General features: G+C 39.1%; 1 protein-coding gene across 2 annotated transcripts in view; it reads left to right on the top strand.

Annotated features, from left to right (window-relative positions):
* LOC113054913 (engulfment and cell motility protein 2) overlaps positions 1-25,396 on the top strand; it is a 52,876-nt gene that overhangs the window by 2,525 nt on the left and 24,955 nt on the right. Inside the window, exons 4-12 of one of the 2 annotated variants that reach the window (XM_026220703.1) lie at positions 700-772; positions 1,021-1,071; positions 1,149-1,318; positions 5,114-5,213; positions 6,416-6,567; positions 8,075-8,153; positions 8,426-8,476; positions 11,880-12,002; positions 12,941-13,060. In XM_026220703.1, the coding sequence (XP_026076488.1) occupies positions 700-772; positions 1,021-1,071; positions 1,149-1,318; positions 5,114-5,213; positions 6,416-6,567; positions 8,075-8,153; positions 8,426-8,476; positions 11,880-12,002; positions 12,941-13,060 (919 nt within the window). The remainder of the gene's footprint in view (positions 1-699; positions 773-1,020; positions 1,072-1,148; positions 1,319-5,113; positions 5,214-6,415; positions 6,568-8,074; positions 8,154-8,425; positions 8,477-11,879; positions 12,003-12,940; positions 13,061-25,396) is intronic. The other variant, XM_026220704.1, reaches the window with a different exon arrangement.

Consider the following 25,396-nt stretch of genomic DNA (forward strand, 5'->3'; position numbering starts at 1 on the left):
TTATTATAGAAGAACAGAATCCCAGCTTTTGAACTGTCGATTTAAACAATAATTATTATTATTTTAACAATACTTAAGATGACATTAATGTCTTAATAGTTGAATGTGTGCAGGGTTAGGGAGTAACACATGTGAGATTGTTACGTGTTTAAAATGCAAAATATGAGTAACCTTATCTCATTATAATTACATTTTAAATGGGCCGTAATCAAAATACAGTTACATCCCAAAACTATTTCAGATGACAGAATGATTGCTTTGCATTTTAATGTCATTAATTTAATGTAATATTACTGTAAAAGATTTGGACATTCAAACCCAAACCTCTTCGAGGAAACACTGCTCTTGTTTTTTTTTTTTCATCATTTCACATTTGTGTTGACAATATTATATTTAAAACATTATTCTCATGACATTATTCATGCATTTATAATCATTTTTATTTGCATTCATGCCACATATTTTTATTAAGAGGTGGTTAACATAAACATCAAAGTTAACATGACCCTTACCGTAAACCGTCCAAAGTATCCAGATTCAGTAATGTAGCGGAGTATGTTACAAAATACTTTTTATAGCATGTCTCTATAATGAATGGCATAACTCTGTGGTGTAATGTGCAGTTGAAGGCTTTTCCCATCTGTAGTGTGTGACGTGTAGCATCAGAAGAGTTGATGTGAGCTCGTGTGTGTGTTGTAGATGGTCTCTGTCCAGTTCAGAGCAGTTCGGCCTGCGCTACGCTGACGGACCACAGCTGTACATCACTGAGCAGGTCAGACACACACACACACACACACACACACACACACACACTGACAGTACAGAGGACATACGCAGAACTGACTTCTGATCATTGTTTATTGGTGCTCGTTCACACCGGTAGCCAGTACAATAAAACACAGTATGCTTTCTCATTATGTATATTGTATTTCATCTTAGTATTATAGCTGTGGAAAGGTTTTTGACTCTAAGGAGGTCCAGCAGTTGTTTGATGGTTCTCTGTGTGTGTGTGTGCTGCAGAACCGCGGGGACATTAAGAACGGCAGCATCCTCAGGCTGGCCATCTCTCCTGTAAGTGTGCTGGACTCAGATGGTCCTGTCTGTAGATCTGTGTAGGTCTGATCTAGTGGCTGTGTTCTGTTGTGTAGATGCGAGCGGCTCGACAGCTGCTGGAGCGCATCCAGTCTCATGGAATAGACGCGCGTCTGGAGGCTCTGAAAGAGCTGGCCAAGCTCTCCGCTGACCCCAGCTTCGCCACAGAGTTCATCCACACAGAGGGCCTGGGGACACTGGCACGGCTGGTGGAGAGCGGCACACAGTACGAGTCCTGCACACCTCAATCCCAAAACACCGGCCGGCATCCTGAGAAACATGCATCTGAGATCAGTAAGACTCGTAAAGTCTCTTCTGCTCATCAAGGCTGCATTTATCTGATCAACAACACAGGAAAAAAAACTTCTTGCAAAATGTTCTTACAATATAAAATACGTTTCTATTTTAATATACTTTAAAATGTAATTTATTTCTGTGATTCAATTTAAGTTTATTTGTATCGCGCATTTTACAATACAAATCGTTACAAAGCAACTTTACAGAAAATTGTTTCATCAATATTTAGTAGTAGCTTATAAGTGGTGACTGTCAGTTTATGTGCATATGACAGGATTTTTAGAAAAAAATAATGCAGGATGTAGTCAACCAGATGATGAACATTATTAACAGCAATTATTATATGATGCAGTCACACTTGTAGCAATATTTGTTAGTTCTGTTGTTGATTCAGGGTTAGCATCATCTGAGGTCCTCTGAGGGTCAGCATCATCTCTTCTCAGGTGTTCTGGATCCAGACTGGAGCTTGTGTAAATCCTAGTTACCACGGGATGAAGATCTCAGCAGAAACAGAGAAACACATAGAGACATCATTAGCATAGCTGCTGATCCAACAGAGTAAAACTAATTAGTTTAACCAAGCTAAGGAATAAGAATGCGCATTTGATCAGATACAACTGCAGTCACAATTTAAAAGATACATTATTCGAATGCTTGGCGAAAGAGATGTGTTTTTAATCTAGATTTAAACAGAGAGAGTGTGTCTGAACCCCGAACATTATCAGGAAGGCTATTCCAGAGTTTGGGAGCCAAATGTGAGAAAGCTCTACCTCCTTTAGTGGACTTTGCTATCCTAGGAACTACCAAAAGTCCAGCGTTTTGTGACCTTAGGGTGTGTGATGGGTTGTAGCGTGGTAGAAGGCTAGTTAGGTACGCTGGAGCTAAACCATTTAGGGCCTTATAGGTAAGTAATGATAATTTGTAACTGATACAGAACTTAATAGGTAGCCAGTGCAGAGACTGTAAAATTGGGGTAATATGATCATATTTTCTTGACCTCATAAGGACTCTAGCTGCTGCATTTTGGACGACCTGTAGCTTGTTTATTGACGAAGCAGGACAACCACCTAGAAGTGCATTACAATAGTCCAGTCTAGAGCTCATGAATGCATGAACTAGCTTTTCTGCATCAGAAACAGATAACATGTTTCGTAGCTTGGCAATGTTTCTAAGATGGAAGAATGCAGTTTTTGTAACATTGGAAATATGATTTTCAAAAGACAAATTGCTGTATAATATAACACTCAGATTTCTGACTGTAGAGGAAATAACAGTACATCCGTCTAGTTGCAGATTGTAATCTACAAGATTCTGTGTAGTGTTTTTTGGTCCAATAATTAGTATCTCTGTCTTATCCGAATTTAATAGGAGAAAATTATTTGTCATCCAATCTTTTACATTTTTAACACACTCTGTTAGCTTAGATAATTGGGAAGTTGAATCTGGTCTCGTTGAGATATATAGCTGAGTATCATCAGCATAACAGTGGAAGCTAATTCCGTATTTTCTAAAAATATTACCAAGGGGCAACATGTATATTGAAAATAGAAGGGGACCTAGGACGGATCCTTGTGGCACTCCATATTTTACTGATGATAAATGAGATGACTCCCCATTTAAGTAAACAAAATGGTAGCGATCGGACAGGTAGGATCTAAACCATCTTAGAGCCTGCCCTTGAATACCTGTATAGTTTTGTAATCGATCTATGAGTATGTCATGATCTATGGTGTCGAACGCAGCACTAAGATCAAGTAAGACTAGAAATGAGATGCATCCTTGATCTTAGGGGTGCTGCGATCACGATCGGCCGATCGTTTATGCTCATCTCGTCAGTAAAGCCGGTTCTCTAATCAGCGGTTAATTCCATCAGGTGCGTGATTTCACATGAGCAGCTGTTACTACACAGAGCCGTTGTTAATAGAGAAGATGCGCCAAAAAACGCTGAAAATGAAGTGGATTTGCATATCTTCTCTATTGGGGGAGAAGTCATCGTGGCCTGGCTCGCGTCCTCCGCTGTGGATGCACCCAGGGTCCGTGGTGTCCTGGTACCGGAGTGAAGGACACCGGGGAAGATCGCGTCCTGGGTGGATCGGGCCTGGGCAGAGAAACACACGGAGTAGACGTGGTGGGACTGTTTCGCCGCCTTCACACTAGCAGTAGAAATCAGCTACGATACTGCTATGAAATGACCGGAAGTAATTCATTTCATATGGAGATTCGCAGACCGCATGCGAATGGATACGAGCCGGGTCCGAATGAGTGCGGTGCGGAAAAAAATCGTGTCCGTTGGTCATCCGGATGAGTTTAAAAAAATTGAACTCTTGCGAAAGGCTACGGACGGTTCCTATCCGACAATTCCAGCGGAAGTTGCTGTTGCTATGTTACTGATAAACAAACCTGAATTCTTCACTTTTAATAAAATAAATAAGTTGTCATGTCTTTTTTATTTTGATTATTTTCTAACATTATAAGGGCAGTTAATACAATTAAAATGAATAATGAAATATTGTGGCCCCCGCTCTGGACACACTCGGTCTCTCTCGCTCGAGTGCAGGGTTGTTGCAGCCCTATATACCACTAACGTTATATCACATTTAGCTGACCTGACATGTCAAAGTCCTGGGCAACTTTCCTCCACGCAGCAGCCTTCCGATTGATGTCTCTATAACCCTCATCAGAGAGATCATAGAGTACTGCACATTCAGATACAGGCAATATCAATCGTTCTGATCTCTCCGCCATTTTTGTTCTACTCGCTTCCGAAGCTTTCCGATGCTTTTCAGAGGTGTAGTACGACGTCTTCAGAAATCATTATAATATGATGATTTAATAATAGAATTATCAATGTGGACAACAGTTGTGCTGCCAAATATTTTCTTTGGAAATTGCAATAATTATTTTAGGATTTTTAGATGTATAGAAAGTAAAAAAAAAAACCATTTATTTATTAAAGCGTTTATTAAAAATATAAATCTTTTCTAACCATATAAATCTTTGCGATGACTTCTTAACAATTTAACACATCCTTGCTGAATAAAAGTTTCTTTAAAAAAAAAACTGTACTGTAGTGTGTATTTTTTTTAAAAGATGCTCTTCTTTTTATTCATCAAAGAATCATGAAAAAAATGATCAGTTTCTAATAAAATCTGAGAAAGCAGAACAGTTTCAGCACTGGTAAATCATCATATTGTCATTATTTCTGAAGACTGGAGTAATGGAATAAAATACATCTGCACATCACAGAAATACATTACAGATATTCACAAAGAAAAACTTTATTTTAATCATAGTAATATTTCACAATATTAAATTTTTTGTTTGTTATTTTACAAAAACATTAAAACTCATTCTGATCCCAAACTCTTGACCGATGGTGTATGTGCACTACTGTTCACAGGATGATGGCCGGTGTTTTTTTGAAAGAAGTCTCTGATGTTATGTTAAGTTTATAAAAACTGTTTTCTTATGTGATACATTTTCAAATGTAATTGTTTCCTGTGAATCAAAGCTACATTACTTCCATAGCTAATTTAATTGAAGAAAAAAAAATTTATTATTATTATTATTATTATTATTATTATTATTATTAACAACAACAACGTTTTAGCTTTTAAAAACTGGGCTTGTAGTTATCTGTAAGCTTATAGAGGGGATATTTTGCACACCTTATATCTGCAGGCCTGTGCTCTCTGTGTTCGAGTGATTTGTCTCTTGTGTGTAGTTTCGGGGAGATGCTGGCCTTTACCCTCACAGCGTTTCTGGAGCTCATGGATCATGGCATCATGTCCTGGGATCTGATATCGGTGTCCTTCATCAAACAGGCAAGACAGACACATTTAACAGTTCAAACAGAAAGAGCTCGATCTTGAAAACCTTGTATGTGTATATACTTAATTGTCACGGCCGGGATACAGGAACACACGGAGAGAGATCCAGATGTAGGCATGTCATTTATTAGGGTTAATCCAAAGAGTAAACAGACCATGAAGGAGTCAAAACCAAACATCAATCCAGACAACATAAACTGACAAGGACACAAGGCGAGAACAAGACTATGAAACGGACATGATAATCCTACGAGAACTCTGTGCCACATACTAAGACAGACAGGGTATAAATACACAGGGAGATGACAAACGCTAATAGGGAGTTGACTGAGTGCAATGATTAATGACCAGTGTCAGCTAAGTGCAATGATTAGACAGAGGTTGTGGGGAATGTGGTTCATGAAGTGACAGACACCGTGGGGAAGGAGGACATCTAGTGGTTACCCAGGGAACACAAACCAGACACTGTGACAATATTAAATACATGCATTATTTCAGGATTTAATTGAATACATTCAGAGTTTTGCATTGTAAAGTATTTTCTTGATGATTAACACATTGATTATCTAATGTGTGATGAGTTCTGCTGCTGTAGTTAAAGGAAATCGTCACTGTTTTTCCATATTCCACTGTTCAGCCACTGTTCAGGAGTTCTCAGGAGTGATGATATTACTGCACTGAGGTCGAAGTGCTGCAAAGTGTTCTTCCACCAAACATTATAGTCAAGCTTAGAAAATCTCAACATTTTATTTTGTGTCACCATACTTACTTGTGTAACTACTCCTCTAACTGTCTTTAAATAGGGAAAACATGGAAGTGTTTGGTGGATTATAAATTCATCCCTGTTTGGATCCTAAGGAATGAATGGTGTTAAGCTAAACGCTAGCATAGTGGCATTGAGACGCACTGAGACGGAAGAGGTATGTATGTATTGACTCGTCTGAGGGAAGTTGAGGAAAGAACATAGTGGAATATGGAGAAACAGTTGCGTTTTCCTTGAACAATCACTGTATGTCATATTTTATTGTAATAATATTTCACTGTTTTTACTGTATTTTTGATCAAATGAATGCTGCGTTAGTGGGCAGAAGAGGACAGAAGGTGCTGCTCTGGCATTGCTTTGTGTAGTTAGATGGAGCTGATGTGGTGAATGATTGTGTCAGTGATGTGACTGATGTGTGTGGTGTGTGTGACAGATCGCAGCTTACGTGAACCAGCCCATGATGGATGTGTCCATCCTGCAGCGCTCCCTGGCTATCCTGGAGAGCATGGTGCTGAACAGCCACAGCCTTTACCAGCGTGTGGCCCAGGAGACCCCGGTGACCCAGCTCATCACACACCTGCAAGTGTGAGCACAGAGACACAGAGACAGACAGACAGACACAGAGAGACACACGCACTGAGACACACACACACACACACACTGAGACACACAGAGACACACACACTGAGACACAGAGACACACACAGAGACACACACACACACACACACTGAGACTCAGCGACACACAGACACAGAGAGACACAAACACTGAGACACAGAGACACAGAGAGACACACACACTGAGATACAGAGACACACACACAGACACACACACACACACACAGCGCAGGTGACGTGTCTCTCTCCTGCATGCACACAGTGCTCCACGCGTCTGACCTCTGACCAGATATCAGAATAATATTAGGCAGTTAAAGGGCTCATGAAATGCAGTTTCAGACTTTTAGAGAATGTTTCTCCATGTAGATTTTTGAAGCAAAAAGGTCCAAAATAAAATGACAATTTTGCGTCCTAATTTTCACTCTGTGACACTTGATTTGAAGGGGTTTTACTACAGACATAGAAGTTAGCGCCCATTGCTGTGATTGTCTAACCTCATCGCACCGCATCCATGCCCTGTTCTACTCCAGATGCCAGGCGCTGGGAGAGCATTTGAATTGCTTCATTTTCAGCAAATTGTTTTAAAAGCAATTTTATTACTTGTCATATGTTGGTACGTACTGATTTTACTAGCAACACTCATACAGTGATACGCCTGATGTCTTAATAGTGTTAAATGTACTGACCTGCATTGCTTGGCACAGCTATATTATTCAGTGAAAGATGTTTGAAAAGTGGCAGCATGTTTGGTAATAATTCAGGAATCAGTCAGTGTTGTGAAGTATCTCGAGCTTGTCATTAAAATGAACTTCAACCATGCATTTCTAATGTTTTAGTCTAATCAGAGTTTTTGGACGTTCAGATTCTTTACATCCAGTGACAGCACAACGTATGTTCCCCGTGTTGGTCGAGGACTTTGCTGTTTGTAGTCATTCTTTCTTGTAGTTTTGATTATCAGGAGGGTCTTGTTAGCTTTTTAGCCTGTAGATATAGCCTTTGTGTTTCCCTTTGTTGCCTTGTCAGTTGCTGTTCCTGGTTGTCATTTTGTTTCTTTCGTTAAAACTCCTGCAGTTAGATCCTGGTGATTGAGTAACAGACTCAAGTCGTTCAGAGCACTCCTGCTTGATCACATTCGACCGTGACGCACCTTAAGTATTTGAGTTTACATCTGTGCGGTTCAGAATAATTTACATTTTAACTGGGGAGTTGGTTTTGACTTCTGAAATTGCAGATTTTTTTTTTTTTTTGTAGAGAAACATCTTATAAGTGTAAATATCAAGAATAGTCTTGATTCCGTATTTCATGACGCTTTAAATTCTGTACCTGAAGAGCTCCTCAGTGATGTGGGCTGGACGTGGCCCTCTCGTCTCCTGGAGGCATGAGACACATGATCTAGAAGCCAGCAGTGTAAGAATCCAAGAGCAAGATACCTCTAACTGTGTGTGTGTGTGTGTGTGTACGGTCATCCCTGCAGGTCCAATCAGGAGATCCAGACGTACGCCATCGCCCTCATCAACGCCCTGTTCCTCAAAACCCCAGAGGACAGACGCCAGGTGAACACACACACACACACACGGTGCTTGAACGGTCTAATCACATACACTGAAGACGTGTAGGAAACTGTAACACAACGTATAATTACTTATTCTCTTTGTATACATTGTCAATGATTTATTCCTTAAGCAGTTTTCTCTCAAAACATTGTCATTCAGTTGTCAGCCGTGTTGTGTCTGTGGTGATAGTCTGACTCAGACGCTCAAAGACAAGCTGATGTTTGTGATCTGTGTCTGACTCTTTGTGTGTGTGTGTGTGTATTTAATGGCAGGAGATGGCGAGTACACTAGCTCAGAAACACCTCCGCGGAATCATACTCAATGTAAGTGTAAGTCCATATATAATGCCATCAGATTCCCCTTGTTACTCTTATTCTGCTATTAGATGCTAAACACATTCAGACAGAGTTACTAAATGTTTCAGCTAATGAGGAACTGTAGAAGTGTTATACGCTGCTGCCCCCTCACAGTTTCTACTCTCAGAAATTACTCGCACTGAATATTGACTTTTAAACCTAAATAATATAATGTTAAACAATAGATATTTCAGCACAATGAATGTTTCTGCGCTGAATAGTGTTTCCCTCATCTCTCTCTGTTCCGTCTGTTTAACGCCGGCGCTCTTTCAGTAAGATTTCAACTTAATGCTGTGTTCACACCAAACGCGAATAGAGCGTCAAATTCGCGTCTACCGCGCCTAGTTTGCCGCTTGACCATTTTGAGATAATTCGCTTCATTCGCGCATGAAATTAACTTCACAACAGACGCAAATTCGCGTCATGGGGGGGCTTCTGCCAGTTGAGTTCACGCAGCATTTTCAACCGCCATTTTTATTCGGATAATTTTCAAAATATTACTGTTATTGTGTCATGAAATGTAGTTTTAAAAGTATTTCAGGCGAGAATGTAGTTGTTTTAAACTCAAATATGCGGTTTATTTATAATGACAGCGTCTATTTAAAAAAATGTGTTTCGCTGATCTCGGAGACGAGCTCCATGCGATCAGCGGGAGCTCCGTCATCATGTATCCGCCGAGAGCAGCCTCAGCTCGGATAGATCTTCTGACATTTGCCGCTGGCTCTGATGTCTCTTTAGTGGTTCAAGATAAAATATAATTCGTTTGGGGTAAAATGAAACGTTTCTTATTCAATTTAGCCATTAATATGTTATATATATATACGAGATAACGAGAATCACTGTCGATGATTTTCATTATCGATAATAATTGATTTTGCTCTTGATTCTTTCGATCTTGATTCTACTCTGCAGGGCTCCGACCCTCCAGGGGTTGAGTTTCACACCCCTGGTGTAGGAGAATGGTTATCATGTGCAAACAGTGGGAATCTGTATATTGTCTGTAACGTTACCTGTAGAAATGAAGTGCGAAATAACTACATAAAGAAAACATTTCACAATGCACAAGAAATGATAGAAACTTCATTTAAAGAGCCAGTAAGATGAAAATTCTAAGCTTCCTATCACTGTTTATAAGTCCTGTACATTAGGTTTAAATCCATCCAAGGTTAAAAAACATTGTCATTTTGTCAGAATATCATTTTAAAATTACCGCAATTCTCAGAGATCCCCAAACGGTTCGCATGAAGCTGTTCAAAAGATTCAGTTTCCTTAAACCCCACCTTTCGGTAGCATACTGTGTTCTGATTGGTCAACTAACATAGTCAGGTTTGATTGGTTGTTCCGCACACACCTCCACAGTAAACTGTGTTAGCATCTGTTTGGGGTGAATTATGTCTTATTTCTCTCATCGCGAAGCAAACAGTAAAATAAAAAACTTATTTATATATAAAACCTTTCTTCTGTGTGCGTGTATTCAAGCCGCGCACTTCAGTTTGAATCTGAATAGCGCGTTCAGCGCGGGGGCGTGGTCACATTAGATATAATGATGGGAGACGTGAAAAACAGACATCACGTTGTTTTCATATGGATTACTTTATCACAGAATATCTGTTTTCGGCAGCACTTGTTTAGTTTTAAAGTAGACATGTCAAGCTTTCTATAGATATCTCTCTCATGTCTCTTCGTTGAGTATTCGCGGAGTTACACTTAATTTTAATGACGTGTTTGTACATGACGATCAGCACAGACAGGCTGCAGACAGCACACATACTGATAAGAGGCTCGGGAGAAAATAAAGTTGGTAATGAATCCTCTTTTATGGCCAAACGCTTTGAAAATCCCGCTGTACTCACCGAGATTAGAAAAGCAGTCATCAGTGAAATGTTGTGAACACAACAAGGATTTGTTGTACTGCTCTGTTATTGTGGTGAAAATGAATTTTAGACATTGGTTCTTCTGATCTTCATTCTTTGGCAGTGAAAATAAAACAAACTTGCCTTTACAATTAAAAACACACTGTCTCCTCGACATGATGCTCTCACACCAACCAGAGCGTCTGTGTGTGTGTGTGTGTGGGGGGGGGGGGGGGGGGGCAGGTCAGAGGTCAGTTTCTCCCCAGACGGTAGGCGGAGATTATTATGCAAAGTGTTCTAGTGACGTACATAGAGATGGGCAAAAGATTTGAAATCTATAACGACTCGTTTCAGCGATTCAGAGTCGACTCCTTACTTTAGAAGCCAATAACTTTATAAATGGTGTACTTTTTGGTTTAATTATTTGCACATTGTTTACACTGATGGACAGCTACATCATACACTGCAATACAGGTCATTTTTGATTTCCCATCTGTGTGGCTCTTTAATCACCATATCACAACCTTATCACCTGACTGTTCTGGCTAGATAATAGGCACAGAAATGGACAGGCTTGCAAAACTCATCTCCTGCAAGTCTCTTCTCCTCTGAAGCCAGCTTGGCCTTCTTGAAGTCAATAAGCGGGTGTTGAAAACTGTTGTTCTTCTTAGCCTCTTTGAGACATTGTCTAATGTCTTTTAAACATCTCGTCTCCAGCTGCACTTAGTCTTGACTGTAACCACAGACATTCTCAAACTACTGAGGTGTTGTGTCTGCGGTCTGAACAACAGAAGATTGAGGCTGAGGTCTGAGAGGGTTGTTTGGAGGACTAGGAGATGGCAGGTGAAACTGATAGTTCCTCTGAACATGAAGGACCTGACTCAGGCTCAGGTTGATGCATCCCTACTCCTTCTGCTGTGAGAAGGGGGGAGTTGTTGGTCCAACCACCTGTTTTTTAATTGCCATCCTCTGCAGTGCCCTTCCTTTTTGCCAGGCTTGCAAAGTACTGACACTTCTTACAGACCTCCTTGCCTGATCTCTTAAAAATCTTTGTTTCTCTCTGCCTCTTCCAGAAGAACATTAATTTCATCTTTTTAAGTTTTTTTTTATTTTTTATTTTTTAAATCCACATCACCAGGTGATGACTATTAGGTTCAAGGATACAGTTCTGTAAGATAATATTTCAGCACTTGACAAACGGACAGCGACTCTTGAGTAGTACGTAGAATGTGTTCTCACATGTTATGTGCATTTTTGGGAGTAGAATTGTGGAGAACGTTTGTGACCTTGCACATAAAGAGCGCTCTTAAGAGCTAAGATCCACCGTTATTGAGCATCTTTTGTTTTGATTACAGATCAGATCTGTCTTCTCCACAAAACTTTATCCCAGCAGATCTGTGTGTAGAAACATCAGTTCAGAGTTCTTCAGGAGCAGTGTTATAATGAGAGTGTTGTTTTAGGAAACAATCCTGTGAGTGAAAACATTGACGGTCTTTCATTTTAAACTTGTCTTCAAGCACATCATCCGGGGAAATCGACCAGTCAAAGCTGAAATGGCTCATCAGCTGTACGTGCTGCAGGTTTTGACCTTCAACCTTCTGGAAGAACGCATGATGACCAAAATGGACCCGAATGACCAGGCAAGTGATTGACAAATGTCTAAAAGTATTTGACTTGACATTAAGATTAATGGTGGGAACAGGATGTATGGTTCGAGTGAATAAATGTATTCACTGGATTGACATTTTCACTTAGGTAGAGCAGATGTGTTAAGTGTTTGCAGAGTGAAACATCAATGGGCAGTTTTTATTTTCTTTCTTTCTTTGTGCAGAGTAATTGCAGCCAACCACATAAAAGAAAGACTGATTAAAGATCCAAATAGTTCTCTTTCAGAGTTAAGTTTTACACTGACAACAAGGTAAATCAAATACTGATGTTTATATGCAACATAATTAGGAAGTATAACTGTCCCCAGACTTTATGTAAAACTTGAAAATGTGTTAACACGTTTAATTTCTTAATAATTAATGAAAACATGTGAACGTTTTAGTTAGACTATGGCAGTGAGTGAGGCAAAGACATGCTTGTGTTTTAATAACAATAAATGACTAAAATGTGCTAAATGATTTCTTTTTTTTCTGCATGTTGTGCACATCTCTGTTATATGGAAATAAATATGAGAGCAAGTTGTAGATCTATATGTTATACTAAACATAAACTATGATTCTAAACGCATGTAGAAAGCAGCTGTTCCATCCTCACAACTTTATTATGCTGCTGGTGAATATTTTTTAGAAGTACAATTTTGGAAAACGGTAAACTGTTGAACATTGGTATTGATGAAGCTTGACTGACTGACTGTAGAATATCCCTTACATGAACTTTCAGGTTTATTCATAGCCACTGTTTGACCAGCATACGTATGGCATTAAATGCATAACATTCCTTAATTGTCTTCAACATTTACCAGTATATACTTGGGAAAGTTGTGTTCTTGTATCTTATTCATACAGCTTGAATTATGTGCTAAAAGTATAATAATTTTATATTTTATATTTTTATATTCTCTCATATTTAGAAACAAAGAGATATCATCTTTGAACTCAGAAGAATTGCGTTTGATGGAGACAGTGATCCCAGTGGAACAGAAAAGAGGAAAGCCATCTACACTAAAGACTACAGGATGCTGGGCTTCACTGTGAGTGATGTGATAATCTGTGGTAACTGCTGATGTGTGATGATGGTTTAATGATGATCAGTGTTAGTGATGTGATGATTTAAATAATCTGCAATCAAGTCAATGATATCGCTGTAGATGAAGTGACCCCAACTAAGCAAGCCAGAGGCGACAGCGGCAAGGAACCGAAACTCCATCGGTGACAGAATGGAGAAAAAAACCTTGGGAGAAACCAGGCTCAGTTGGGGTTAGTTCTCCTCTGACCAGACGAAACAAGTAGTTCAATTCCAGACTGCAGCAAAGTCAGATTGTGCAGAAGAATCATCTGTTTCCTGTGGTCTTGTCCTGGTGGTCCTCTGAGACAAGGTCTTTACAGGGGATCTGTATCTGGGGCTCTAGTTGTCCTGGTCTCCGCTGTCTTTCAGGGATGTAGAGGTCCTTTCTAGGTGCTGATCCACCATCTGGTCTGGATACGTACTGGATCCGGGCGACTGCAGTGACCCTCTGATCTGGACACAGACTGGATCTGGTGGCTACGGTGTCCTCGGAATAAGAGAGAAACAGACTAATATTAGCGTAGATGCCATTCTTCTAATGATGTAGCAAGTACATCGGGTGTTATGGGAAGTGTTTCCGGTTCTGGTTTACCTAATTAATGCAGTTTAAAAATCCTTTAACGGGATTTTTTTTAAATCCTTTTTTTTGGATATTAAAAGCATTTTAGTATGTTATGTGTAAGCCAGGTTAAAGAGATGGGTCTTTAATCTAGATTTAAACTGCAAGAGTGTGTCTGTCTCCCGAACAATGTTAGGTAGGTTATTCCAGAGTTTAGGAGCCAAATAGGAAAAGGATCTGCCGCCCGCAGTTGATTTTGATATTCTAGGTATTATCAAATTGTCTGAGTTTTGAGAATGTAGCGGACGTAGAGGAGTATAATGTAAAAGGAGCTCATTCAAATACTGAGGTGCTAGACCATTCAGGGCTTTATAAGTAATAAGCAATATTTTAAAATCTATACAGAGTTTGATAGGGAACCAGTGCAGTGTGGACAGGACCGGGCTAATATGGTCATACTTCCTGGTTCTAGTAAGAACTCTAGCTGCTGCATTATGGACTAGCTGTAGTTTGTTTACCAAGCATGCTGAACAACCACCCAATAAAGCATTACAATAGTCTAACCTTGAGGTCATAAATGCATGGATTAACGTTTCTGCATTTGACATTGAGAGCATAGGGCGTAATTTAGATATATTTTTGATGTATAACTGTGCTGACAAACTGCCTGGGAGCTCCTCAGTGGTGAAACTCCTCCTCCTTCAATCAGTGGTGAATCAGGTGGAACAAATCTTCCAGGTAATCGGAGCATGCCAGTGCCTGGCTTTGTTGTCTTTAGACCGCACTCAAAGGAGCATTTAAGGCACCACAAGACCAAGGAAACCATCTTTGTCATCAAGGTGACTGTGCAAGACCAAGCCTTCTACAATACTGTGAAGGACAGCCGGTAAGCACCAATTGGCCATGTTTGGCTAGACTGCCTTAAGCAGTGCTAATGGTACTCTGGAAAACACAAACTCTTGAACTCTTGTTGACTTTGATAGGACTTTTGCAGTGGTATTTGTAACTTCAAATGTTGTTTGTGGGGTAACCAAATTCAAAATTCATTGTTTGACAAAGAATGTGTTTGAAATTGTTAAAAGTAATTTCAACTTTGTAAAAATCTTAAAGTTCTTAATTCAGTTAAAAATGTATAGTCTAAAATTATTTGGCTAAAGATACTTTGTTAAAAGATAAGAAGGTTCTGAAAATTAAAATAACAATTGATTGTTTTGTAAAGGATATATAGTTGTGTGGCTACAATGATGCCTTAGAATAATTCTTTACTATGAAAATACTTCTTAAAAGTGGAAACCTTGTATTTTGTAATGACAGTACTGTGTTTATCTGAGGTGAATGTGAAGAATTGTTTAGATTGACTGTCAACTCCAATAATAACTGGTATTTGTCATTTCTTTTGAGGTTTTTCACCTGTTTACTGCTATCAAGGAATGGTAAATAAAAGACAAACAACTGTTCTCATGGCTGTTTGAGTGAAATCCAGTTAAAAGCTTCATGTGGAGGGATTGTCCTTTTCAAGTGGGGAATTGCACAAGGAATAGATCAGAACTTGACAATAACTGATGATAAAGAATTGACGAAGCAGCCATCAAGTCTTAAACAGTGTTCTAGGTTATTAAATGCAGAGTTTTTAGGTCCTATAAATTAAGACCTCTTTTTTTTCCCCAGAATTTACCAGTAAGAAATTACTCGTCATCCAGTTTTTTATATTGACTATGCATTCCATTAGTTTTTCAAATTGGTGTGTTTCACCGGGCTGCGAGGAAATCTAGAGCTGAGTATCATCAGCATAACAGTGAAAGCTAACACCATGTTTCCTGATGATATCTCCCAAGGGTAACATATAAAGCGTGAAGAGTAGCGGCCCTAGTACTGAGCCTTGAGGTACTCCATACTGCATTTGTGATCGATATGATACATCTTCATTCACTGCTACGAACTGATGGTATTCATAGAAGTACGATTTAAACCATGCTAATGCACTTCCACTGATGCCAACAAAGTGTTCAAGTCTATGCAAAAGAATGTTGTGGTCAATTGTGTCAAATGCAGCACTAAGATCCAATAAAACTAATAGAGAGATACACCCACGATCAGATGTTAAGAGCAGATCATTTGTAACTCTAAGGAGAGCAGCCTCAGTACTATGGGTCAGTATCTTGTTGTTGAGCAGAATGGATTTAGAAGGAAACGAGCATGCATCGATCATATAAATTCTGTATCAACTATTATTAGAGTTAGAATTGCTCAAAGTAAATCCACCTTTGCATGTTTTATTGATTTTCAAAAAGCCTTTGACTGGATTAATAGAGAGCTGCTTGCTTTTAAACTAATTGAAGCAGGAGTGGATGGAAAATTCGATAAAACAATACAAGCAATGTATAGCGGTACAGTTGCTAGTGTCGAGATTAATGATTTATTTACTGATTAGTTTGATACACCTCTTGGAGTAAATCAAGGTGATGTACTCTCCCCAACCCTTTTCACTTTATTTGTGAATGATTTAGCTTTACAAATTAAGGATGCTAATTTAGGAGTATTACTTGATGGTATTAAATTGGGAATTCTATTATATGCGGATGGTATAGTCTTGTTGGCTGAGTCTGAGTCTGAATTACAGAAAATGTTAAATGTGGTTAATCTGTGGTGTTTTAGATGGAGATTAGCTATAAATCAAAGCAAAACACACGTAATGCATTTTAGAAAGAAAGGCATTGAAAGAAGTTAATATATATTTAGCTATGGCTCAGTCAATTTGGACTATGTTAGTTCATATAAATATTTGGGTTTTGTTCTTGATGATTTTTTGACTTACGAAGTTGGTATTAAGTCACTGGTTGGTTTCGGGAGGGAGAGCTTTAGGATCAGTTATTAACAAACTAAAAGTATGTAAGGATCTTGGATATTCTACATATACACGACTTTATGATGCATGTGTTTCTCCTATACTAAATTATGCTGCAGGGGTGTGGGGCTTGAAAGAGACCAAAACGATAGATACTATACAGAATAGAGCCATACGGTGTTTTTTGGGGTTCATAAATTTGCTCTGATCCTAGCAATTCAGGGAGATATGGGCTGGGTACCAGGAGTTGTACAGAGAAAATGTGAAATGATACGATTGTGGAATCGACTAATCAAAATGGAAGAGGATCGAGTAAATAAGAGAGTATTTAGTTGGGGTAAAGCTCACAGGTCTCCATGGGTAAAGGAGATTTATTCTGTTTTTGAGGAGGTGGATATGTGTTGTATATCTACAGAAATAATTTAAGTTGTGATGTCAATTCGCTTAAACATAAGCTGTTAATGAAATATGAAGAAAAATGGTTTGAAAATGTTTTATTAAAGCCAAAATTAAGAACATATATGCATATCAAACAGAATTTTAGTCCAGAATTATGTTACATCTCGTTTACCTAGAAGCCACAGATCTTTGGTTGCACAGCTGAGATGTGGATTTTGCCTTTAGCCATTGAGGTTGGTCGATTCAAAAATACTCCAGAGGAATACTCCCTATTGAGATTATAATGTTTCACTGAAGCGCACAGCTTGAATACGCCCATTCAAAAGAAAACAATGCAGTGAGACTGTTCAAGTTTTTATTTTATTTTACTGTTTGCCTCGGGATGAGAGGAATAAGATATAATTCACCCCAAGAAGATGGGATGAAGATTACATCAGGATGAGTTTTGGATTTCCTCATAAAAAAAAATAGTGCTTTATTTAACCGAGATCATAAACCTGAGTAAATCTCTTTTTATTTATTGATATACTTGTATTAGGTTTCACCATAATGTGTAAACATTTTACTAGTTAGACTTTTTCCAAATTATAATTCCTGACTAAATGTATAATCAAGTGGAACATTGTGAAGTTTCAATAACAATATACAATACTACACCATTGAAAAGCTTGATGTAAATCCAGGGTTCCCACCCTTCTTGAAAGTACTTGAATTTCAGACACGTAGATTCAAGGCCTGGAAAGTACTTGAAAACTAGCATAGGTCCTTGAAAGTGCTTGAATTAAATTTGAAATCAGTTTTGTTTATGCTGCTATTTTTAAAATTGTCAAATATGTGCTTCTGTCAAAAACAGAACTAAACACGGGAGGTTATCTGTTTGATCTCTGACGAGATCGTGTGAAGCACCGCAAAGTTGACTCTGTGCTTGCTTGAGCTAATATTTTGTTTTGTTTTTTAAATGTTGTAGATTTAAGTAGCAAATGAGAATAGCAAAAAAAAATCAATGCATATATTTTGAGACAAAGGTCTTTATGATTTTCAGTTTTGTTTATGATAAAGCAACGTTTTTTAAATAACTAATGAATATGTAAATGTATGGTATTTGTGGTAAAAAGCGCCCCCGCTGTAGTGACTAAAGGCACCGTGATTAACATGATAAATAATAGACTGCTGACTTTTTCATTTGTTGACATGATATGGTTAGATTCAGTTGCTAAATACCATATTATGTTGGGTGTCCTTGGAGATAATCACCATGTTTAGAATGAAACCATCATATTTAAAAACATGATATTAATAATGTTTACGCTCTGCCCGATTCACATGGATGATTATATATCTATAGCGCGTGGGCATGGTCTGTCATGCTGTCTGGTCTCTGTTTCCCTGGGTGTCCACTAGTAGTCTCACTTCCCCTTAGGCACCTCACCGTAGGCACTACAATTCCCACTAGCCTTGTCCCTTCATCACAGTAATTGCACTCCTGTTAATTGCACCAGGTGCCTTAACTTATTAGTCATTAGCCTCCCTATATTAACCAGTCTTTTCCTGTTGTCGGCATGGAGTCCTTTCCTTCCGTACCCAGTCTTCTCGTCTTCCGAGTTCCTCGTATTCCAAGTTCCAGTTCCTGTTCCCTTTCCTGTTCCTTCTTTGTTTGTTTGTTTGGATAGATTCTGGTTTTGACCCTGGTTTGTTTACTTCTCTTTGGATTACCCTAATAAACCCTACTGAAATTGGATCTCTCGTTTCCTGTGTTTCACTGGGTCTCCGAACGTCACATGGTCGCATTAGAGTTAGTGAAGGGAGACGTAAAAAACTGGACCTTGCTTTGGTTTCATATGGATTACTTTATTACTTAATATTTGTTGTCGATAAGACTTGCTTAGTTTAAAAGTAGACATGTCAAGATTTCTATAGAAATATCTCTTATATCTCTTTGTGGAGTATTTGTTGAATTTCAGTTCATTTTAATGACGCATTTCTAAATGAAATCACGCAGACCAAGGCTGCATACAGCACACACTGTTTGTTTTCTTTATTTTATAAATGCACCAAGTTTTTTTATTATGTGTGTATACAAATAAAAGAAGACACATTACAGATTCGATTGATGTATTGCTCTTACCTGTAAGATCAAAACTGAAAGTGCAATTTAAGTTCTTTTCGGCGACATGCCACAAAACAGCTTAAATGCATAGAGAAAAAAAAAATTATTTTTATTTTTCAAAATGTGCAGGAAATACTACAAACTCTGCTAAAGTGATTGCTTTGAACAAGTATTAACTTAAACATTATTAAAAATAAATGAATAAATAAATAAATAGCTTAAAGGGTTAGTTTACTCAATTTATATTATGTCATTAATGACTCACCCTCATGTCGTTCCAAACCAGTAAGACCTCCATTTAACTTCGGAAATAAATTTATAAAAACTAAATCAGTTGCTCCGTTAATAGTCAATACAAACATATTTTGTATTATATTTTTGTATTTATTATTTTGTAATAAAGCATATTTAGACGCAGTGAATAGTGCAGTTTTTCTTAAGGTGTGTCTTTAGCCCCGTTGTAGCTTACCTCCCACATTCCTGCAATGTGTGTCCTGCTCCTGTATGTGGCATATAATTTTCAACATCAGTGAGCCACTATCAATATGCGGGGTATTTAAATCTCAAATCCGCAAATCTCGCAGTAGCGGGGGGTTTTACCCTAACCGCGAGATTTGCGGTCCCGCGGGAGCCCAACACCAAATTCTAGCGCATTAACCTATGGAGAAGCAGTGATAATTAGGCTATCAGTCTCAATGCTGGTAAGGTGCAAATTCAAAACAGATTTACAAAATAATTTTGACACTTCTCCAGGGGCGTAGATTACGCTGGGGACATGTCCCCCCCACTTTATATCACAGAAATCTGTTCCCTGCACTTTTTCGGTCAAGTGTGTTCGAATAGAGGTTTTCAAGAGCTGGTGTGAATAAGTATAGATTTAAACTCAACGAGACAGGATAGTCTGCGCATGACCTGATATTTTATTTGGACCCAGAAGGCGAGATGAACATCAAGGAGCCCTAAACACACTCATGAAGTGTGTGTTTCATTCATACTTGAAAACGGAGGGGTCTCTCACACAGAAAATCATACCAGGAAACTCCTAATATGGGCAAAAGCATCCAGCTATTGCTGTATGAAAACAGATGTTTTCACAGAAAAACAAACACTTTTGGAAACATGAACACACTAAACATACGATTGTGGCAATATATGTTTTTTCGAGTCATCTCCAGCAAGTGATAAATAAAGTATATGAACAATGCAGAGCTACATATTTAAATATGTATGCTAAATATGTCCAGCAGTTACATATTTCTATGCCAATTAAAAGCTAGACATTAGAGAAAATACGTTTTTGAACAGTGAACGTTTTTTTTTTTTTTTTTTTAAGTCTCTTCTGTTCACCAGGCTTGCATTTATTTGATCCAAAGTACAGTAAAACAGTAAAGGCAAGTCACCTTTATTCATATAGCGCTTTTAAACAAAATACATTGCGTCAAAGCAACTGAACACCATTCATTAGGAAAACAGTGTGTCAATAATGCAAAATGATCTTCAAACGTTCTCACCGACTATCAAACTTAAAGTCCCTACCAAATAAAGGACCCTATCTAACAAAACATACCCATGCTCCAATAGCACAACAAATTAGATTAACCTAAACTCAAAAATGGCTCCTACATAGCCAACTCCTTATAGCTACTGCAGGAAGCAAGCTATAACTAACTAAATGTAATTTTCCAAGGAGCCATATATTATTCCCTTAAACTCATTATGCATTATTCACAAGAATAAATGAGTGCAAAGATTCAGTGTATGCATCTGTATGACAATGTTTGCACGTGCGCAAGTTCATTCAGATCTCACTCAGCTTTAGATTGCTGGCCTTCTACTAGCAAGCAGATCTTACTGATAGGTCTGTCAAGCTGGCTTGTTTTGGTTTGAAGCCGTACACTGCGGACCAAACCTTTGGAGTCAGGGAAGGCTTCAGTAACTCTAGCCAGCATCCATGATCCTCTTGGCGCCGTGCTATCGGCTACTAGCATGACGTCTCCTGGACAGAAGTTGCGTCTGACACGAGACCATTTTTGCCGTGTTTGCAGAAGAGGGAGATACTCTCGGACCCAGTGTTTCCAAAATAAGTCGGCAATGTACTGGATCTCTCTCCAACGACGTCTGGTGTAAAGATCTTCTTTCACGAACAAACCTGGAGGTAGAACAGGCTGCACCTTAAGCTGCAGTATATGATTAGCCGTTTACGGCTCCAAGTCATTTGGGTTATCAGAAACAGTTGTGAGTGGACGGCCATTGAGAATGGCCTCAACCTCACACATTACTGTCTGAAGGCCTTCATCATCCAGATACTGCTGACTGGTGACTGACCGTAACGTCGTTTTGATCATGCGAATCAACCTCTCCCATATCCCTCCATAATGGGCACCATGGGGAGGATTAAACGTCCATTTCACTCCCTTTTGGAGCAGACTTTTCGGAAGGTCAGGGGTCAACCTGTCAACTGGCAAGTCTGCCATTTTTTTGTTCACCTGCACTCAACTTGACTCTTCTGCACTTGGTGCATTCATAAACTACCTTTCTGGCCAGAGTGTTGGCGCAAGGAATCCAATATCTTTGTCTGAGTTTGGAAAGCATGAAATTTCTTCCACCGTGTCCAACTTCTTGATGGATGTGCTGAAGTAAGAGTTTGGAAACGTAATGGTCCTTAGGGAGAACAGCAAGGGTGTTTCTGCTCAGTGGGCATTGCCATATTACTCAGACGCCCACCAACCCTTAAGATGCCATTGGCCATCAGAGGATCTAACCTGTAGATGGAGCTGTTTCTATTTACATTTTGCATGCCTTTCTGCAAACAGGCTATTTCTTGTGGGAATCCCTGTCTTTGGCAAAACTGTAAGATTGCGACCTCAGCATCCTCTAGTTCACTGATTGATAGAACATATGGACCTGTCCTTTCATGTTTTCCTTTTCTTGTGGTCATATGTCTGTTTAGATCTCAGAGCAGTCAAATACCACACGCAAGCTCCCCTTCTTTGGGTGAAACACACCATGGTGCGGAATGTACCACACTTTTCCATTTTCCTGCATCAACTGGTCTTGGGGTACAAGTTCAGCATGTCCACATGATAGTACCATTTCCATAAATGCCCTATACTCATTATGAAAGTCACTATTCCTTTGCAACTTTCTTTTTAAAGACAATGCTCATTGCTCTGCCATGTGACGGTTGTTTGGCATCATAGGATTATCCTTCTTGAATGGCAAAGGCAATTGATAATGTCCATCCAAAATTTCAACAGAGCTATCCATTATCTGCATGAATTTGTGGTCCTCTACCGACATTTGTTTCTTCTCCTCATAACTCTTTTCTGGGTAATCATGGTTGTGTTGCTGAATCAAAAGTTCACTCAGGTTATCAACAGAAATCCGATGTGCATGAACCTATTTCTGACCTTGCTTGTTGATGCATGCATCCTCATTGTGGAGAAGTCCATTCACCAACCAACCTAGCAGTGTTTTAACAGCAAAGGGTCCATTACCCTGGCTATTGATAATTCTCCAAGGTTCCATCAATTTGGGTGCATTAATCCCAATCAGAAGGTCAATCCCAGCATTAATGTTGGGAATATAAACATCTTGAAGATAAGGCCATTTTCGAATATCTTCTTGTCTAGGGATATGTTCTCTGTTGACTGGAATTTCTTGCTGAGTGTAAACTTAGGGTAATTTTATGAATTCCTTTCCTTCCAAGCTACACACTTCCAGGTCCTTGACTACCAGGCTGTTAACAAGTTTATTTTGCCTCATAGTGCGCAGAAGTATTTGTTGATGTTTCCCATTAGCATTCAAGTTCCTCCTAAGTTGTTCTGTGCAAAAGGTTGCGGAACTCCCTGGGTCAAGGAAAGCGTATGTTTGAACTACACGATTTGAATTACTCATTTTGACTTGAACTGGTATTATTGCAATTGTACAGTGTTTATCACTACAATCAAGTGCCTCTGTTTACAGCTAAACCAACCCACTGCTCACTGCCTTCTTGTCTGAAGGACCTGCATTACTCTGCTCTTTCAATACGTTTTGAGGTATATGCAAGATAGTGGGATGTAATTTTGAACAAATTGAACAGGTTTGTCTATTTTTGCAAGTTAAACTCATGTGTCCTTTAGCAAGACAAAGCAAACACCTTTAGTCTTTAGCAGCTCAACACGTGCGTTGTGAGACTTCTTCATCAGCTCTTGACATGACACAATCTCATGCTCACCATTACAGGCAGGACAGAGTTTTGATGAACTGTTTTTGGGCACGTGCTCTCTGGGTTGTTCTTTGGTGCAACTGATACTGTTGTTGCGAAACTGCTCCCTCTGCTCTTCTGCATGGAACTCATTGGCTTGCTACTGTTAGCGGCTGTTTTTGGTGACCTTCTGTTTGAGGAGCCGTCTTGGAGGTTACCAAAGACTGGGTCTTGTAGAATCCTGGCCTGCCTTTCCAGGAAGAGGACAAGATCAGAAAACGTGGCTCTTGCTCCTGTTCGTTCCCTGATGTCAAAGGCATGTGATCTCCATTTCTCTTTCACGTTGTAAGGCACCTTGTAGATTAAAAGCCTCAGGTTTAATGGAAGGTTCAGCTCATCCATGTACCTTAAGGTACGCATTACATTGCAGCATCCAAGGAGGAAAAGAGCATAACTGTACAGAGCTTCTCCATTGTCTGATGGGATATTATTCCAATTTAAGGCTTTATCCATAAAAGCATTAGTAATTTTAAATTCATCTCCAAAATGAAGTTCCAATAGCCGTTTTGCCTCTGCATATCCTCTATCTGCATCCATATGAAGGCAACTTCTGACCAGTTCCTTAGGTTGGCCAGAGGTGTATTGATCAAGGTAATATAGTCTGTCTTGGCTATTGCTGGTGTTTTTCTCAATACAGTGTTCAAATGCCTGGATAAATTGTCTGAAGTTCAGAGGTTCACCGCTAAACATGGGTAGATGCCTAGTTGGAAGTAATGTCATTTTCTGTTGCTGTGCAATAAGATCAGCAACAGCTCCTAGGTTACTGGTATCTGAGCTTAAAGGTGCATGTGGTAAGGAAGTACCTGCAGCTGCTTGACTGGTTGGATTCATTTGTAAGGTCTGAACAAGCCTTTGTGGCCTCCGTGGCCTTGCATCCTGTGTTAAAACCTTTTGCAATGGTGTTTTGGGAACAGTAGAAATTCTTGCGTATTCCACTGGTGAGGGTTCTGGATGAACATGTTCCATGCCATTTCCTGGCAACTCTGAAACTTTTGTCGATATGATTTTAGAGTTCATAGATTCAGCATCAATGCTCTGTAACACTCGCACCTTTGCATTAGCTGCAGCCAACTCAGTTTCATGTTCAACTCTTTCCATTGCATTTTGCACTTTAATTTCTTCCATTTCCAAGGCATGTTTTCTTCAGTCCTTCAGTACGTTGCAATAGAGCTGCCTTTTAAGCTTCAGCTTTTAAACGTGCGGAAGACACTGACGAAGATTTTGAGGCAACACTGGCACCAGAACATGAAGGTTCTTCTTTACTTGCACGTGCTGCCACAATGGATATACTGTCAAGAGGAGACACCACAATTTGGGAATCATAGCTTTGAGCACTCTTCCACCTTTCTACCTCATTCAAAAATGTTTCAGAGGTTTGCATCTTTGGTTGGTACCAATCATCATTGTCTCTTTTCTTTTCCTCTTCTTCATACAGCACTTGCACAGATTGATGCACATCTTTAAATTCGTCCAGTGCCACATGGAGTTGTTCAATGCCTGTGTCAACGGCTTCAATATCTCCACCTTTTAATAATTCCTTTAACTCATTCATTCTACGTGTACACACGCCAAGTTTTCCTCTGCGTGTTGCGCAAAGCTCTTTAAGTTTGTCAGCAGCCATATTTAGCTTTTTTTTTTTTTTTTTTTTTGAGAACAACAACAACAACAACAAAAAATCTTTTTTCTTTTCAAAAAATTAAACACAGCACATGGCTTCAACTCAGTTGATTCTCATCTGGCTTCATTTAAGCTCCAGTGGCAAATCCAGTAACAAACGATAATGCACTCCAATAGTGAACTTGAAAAGGTAAATTCTCAAAAGATCCAAAACTCTGATCTTGTCAACTCCAAAGTATCAAAAAATTTATTGTATTGTATATGTATTGGCAGACCACTCTTAGCTGGGACGTATTGCTTAGCTTCTTTGACAAGCTATCCAACACAGAAACACTTAAATTGTACCTTTTTTGAGGTGGATGAGACGGGATTCCAGCCGATAGATAAACAGGGCAGGTAAGCAGAGCAAGGCAGGCAGCAGGCAGGTAAGTAGGTTGGTAGTAGCAGACAAAGCATGGACTCCAGTAGTCCAACAAACGATTGGTAAGTGGTTGAAATAAATGGTTTGTAAAAAAGACACAACTT

The sequence above is a fragment of the Carassius auratus genome, chromosome 36, assembly GCF_003368295.1.
Source record: "Carassius auratus strain Wakin chromosome 36, ASM336829v1, whole genome shotgun sequence".
NCBI classification, from domain to species: domain Eukaryota; kingdom Metazoa; phylum Chordata; class Actinopteri; order Cypriniformes; family Cyprinidae; genus Carassius; species Carassius auratus.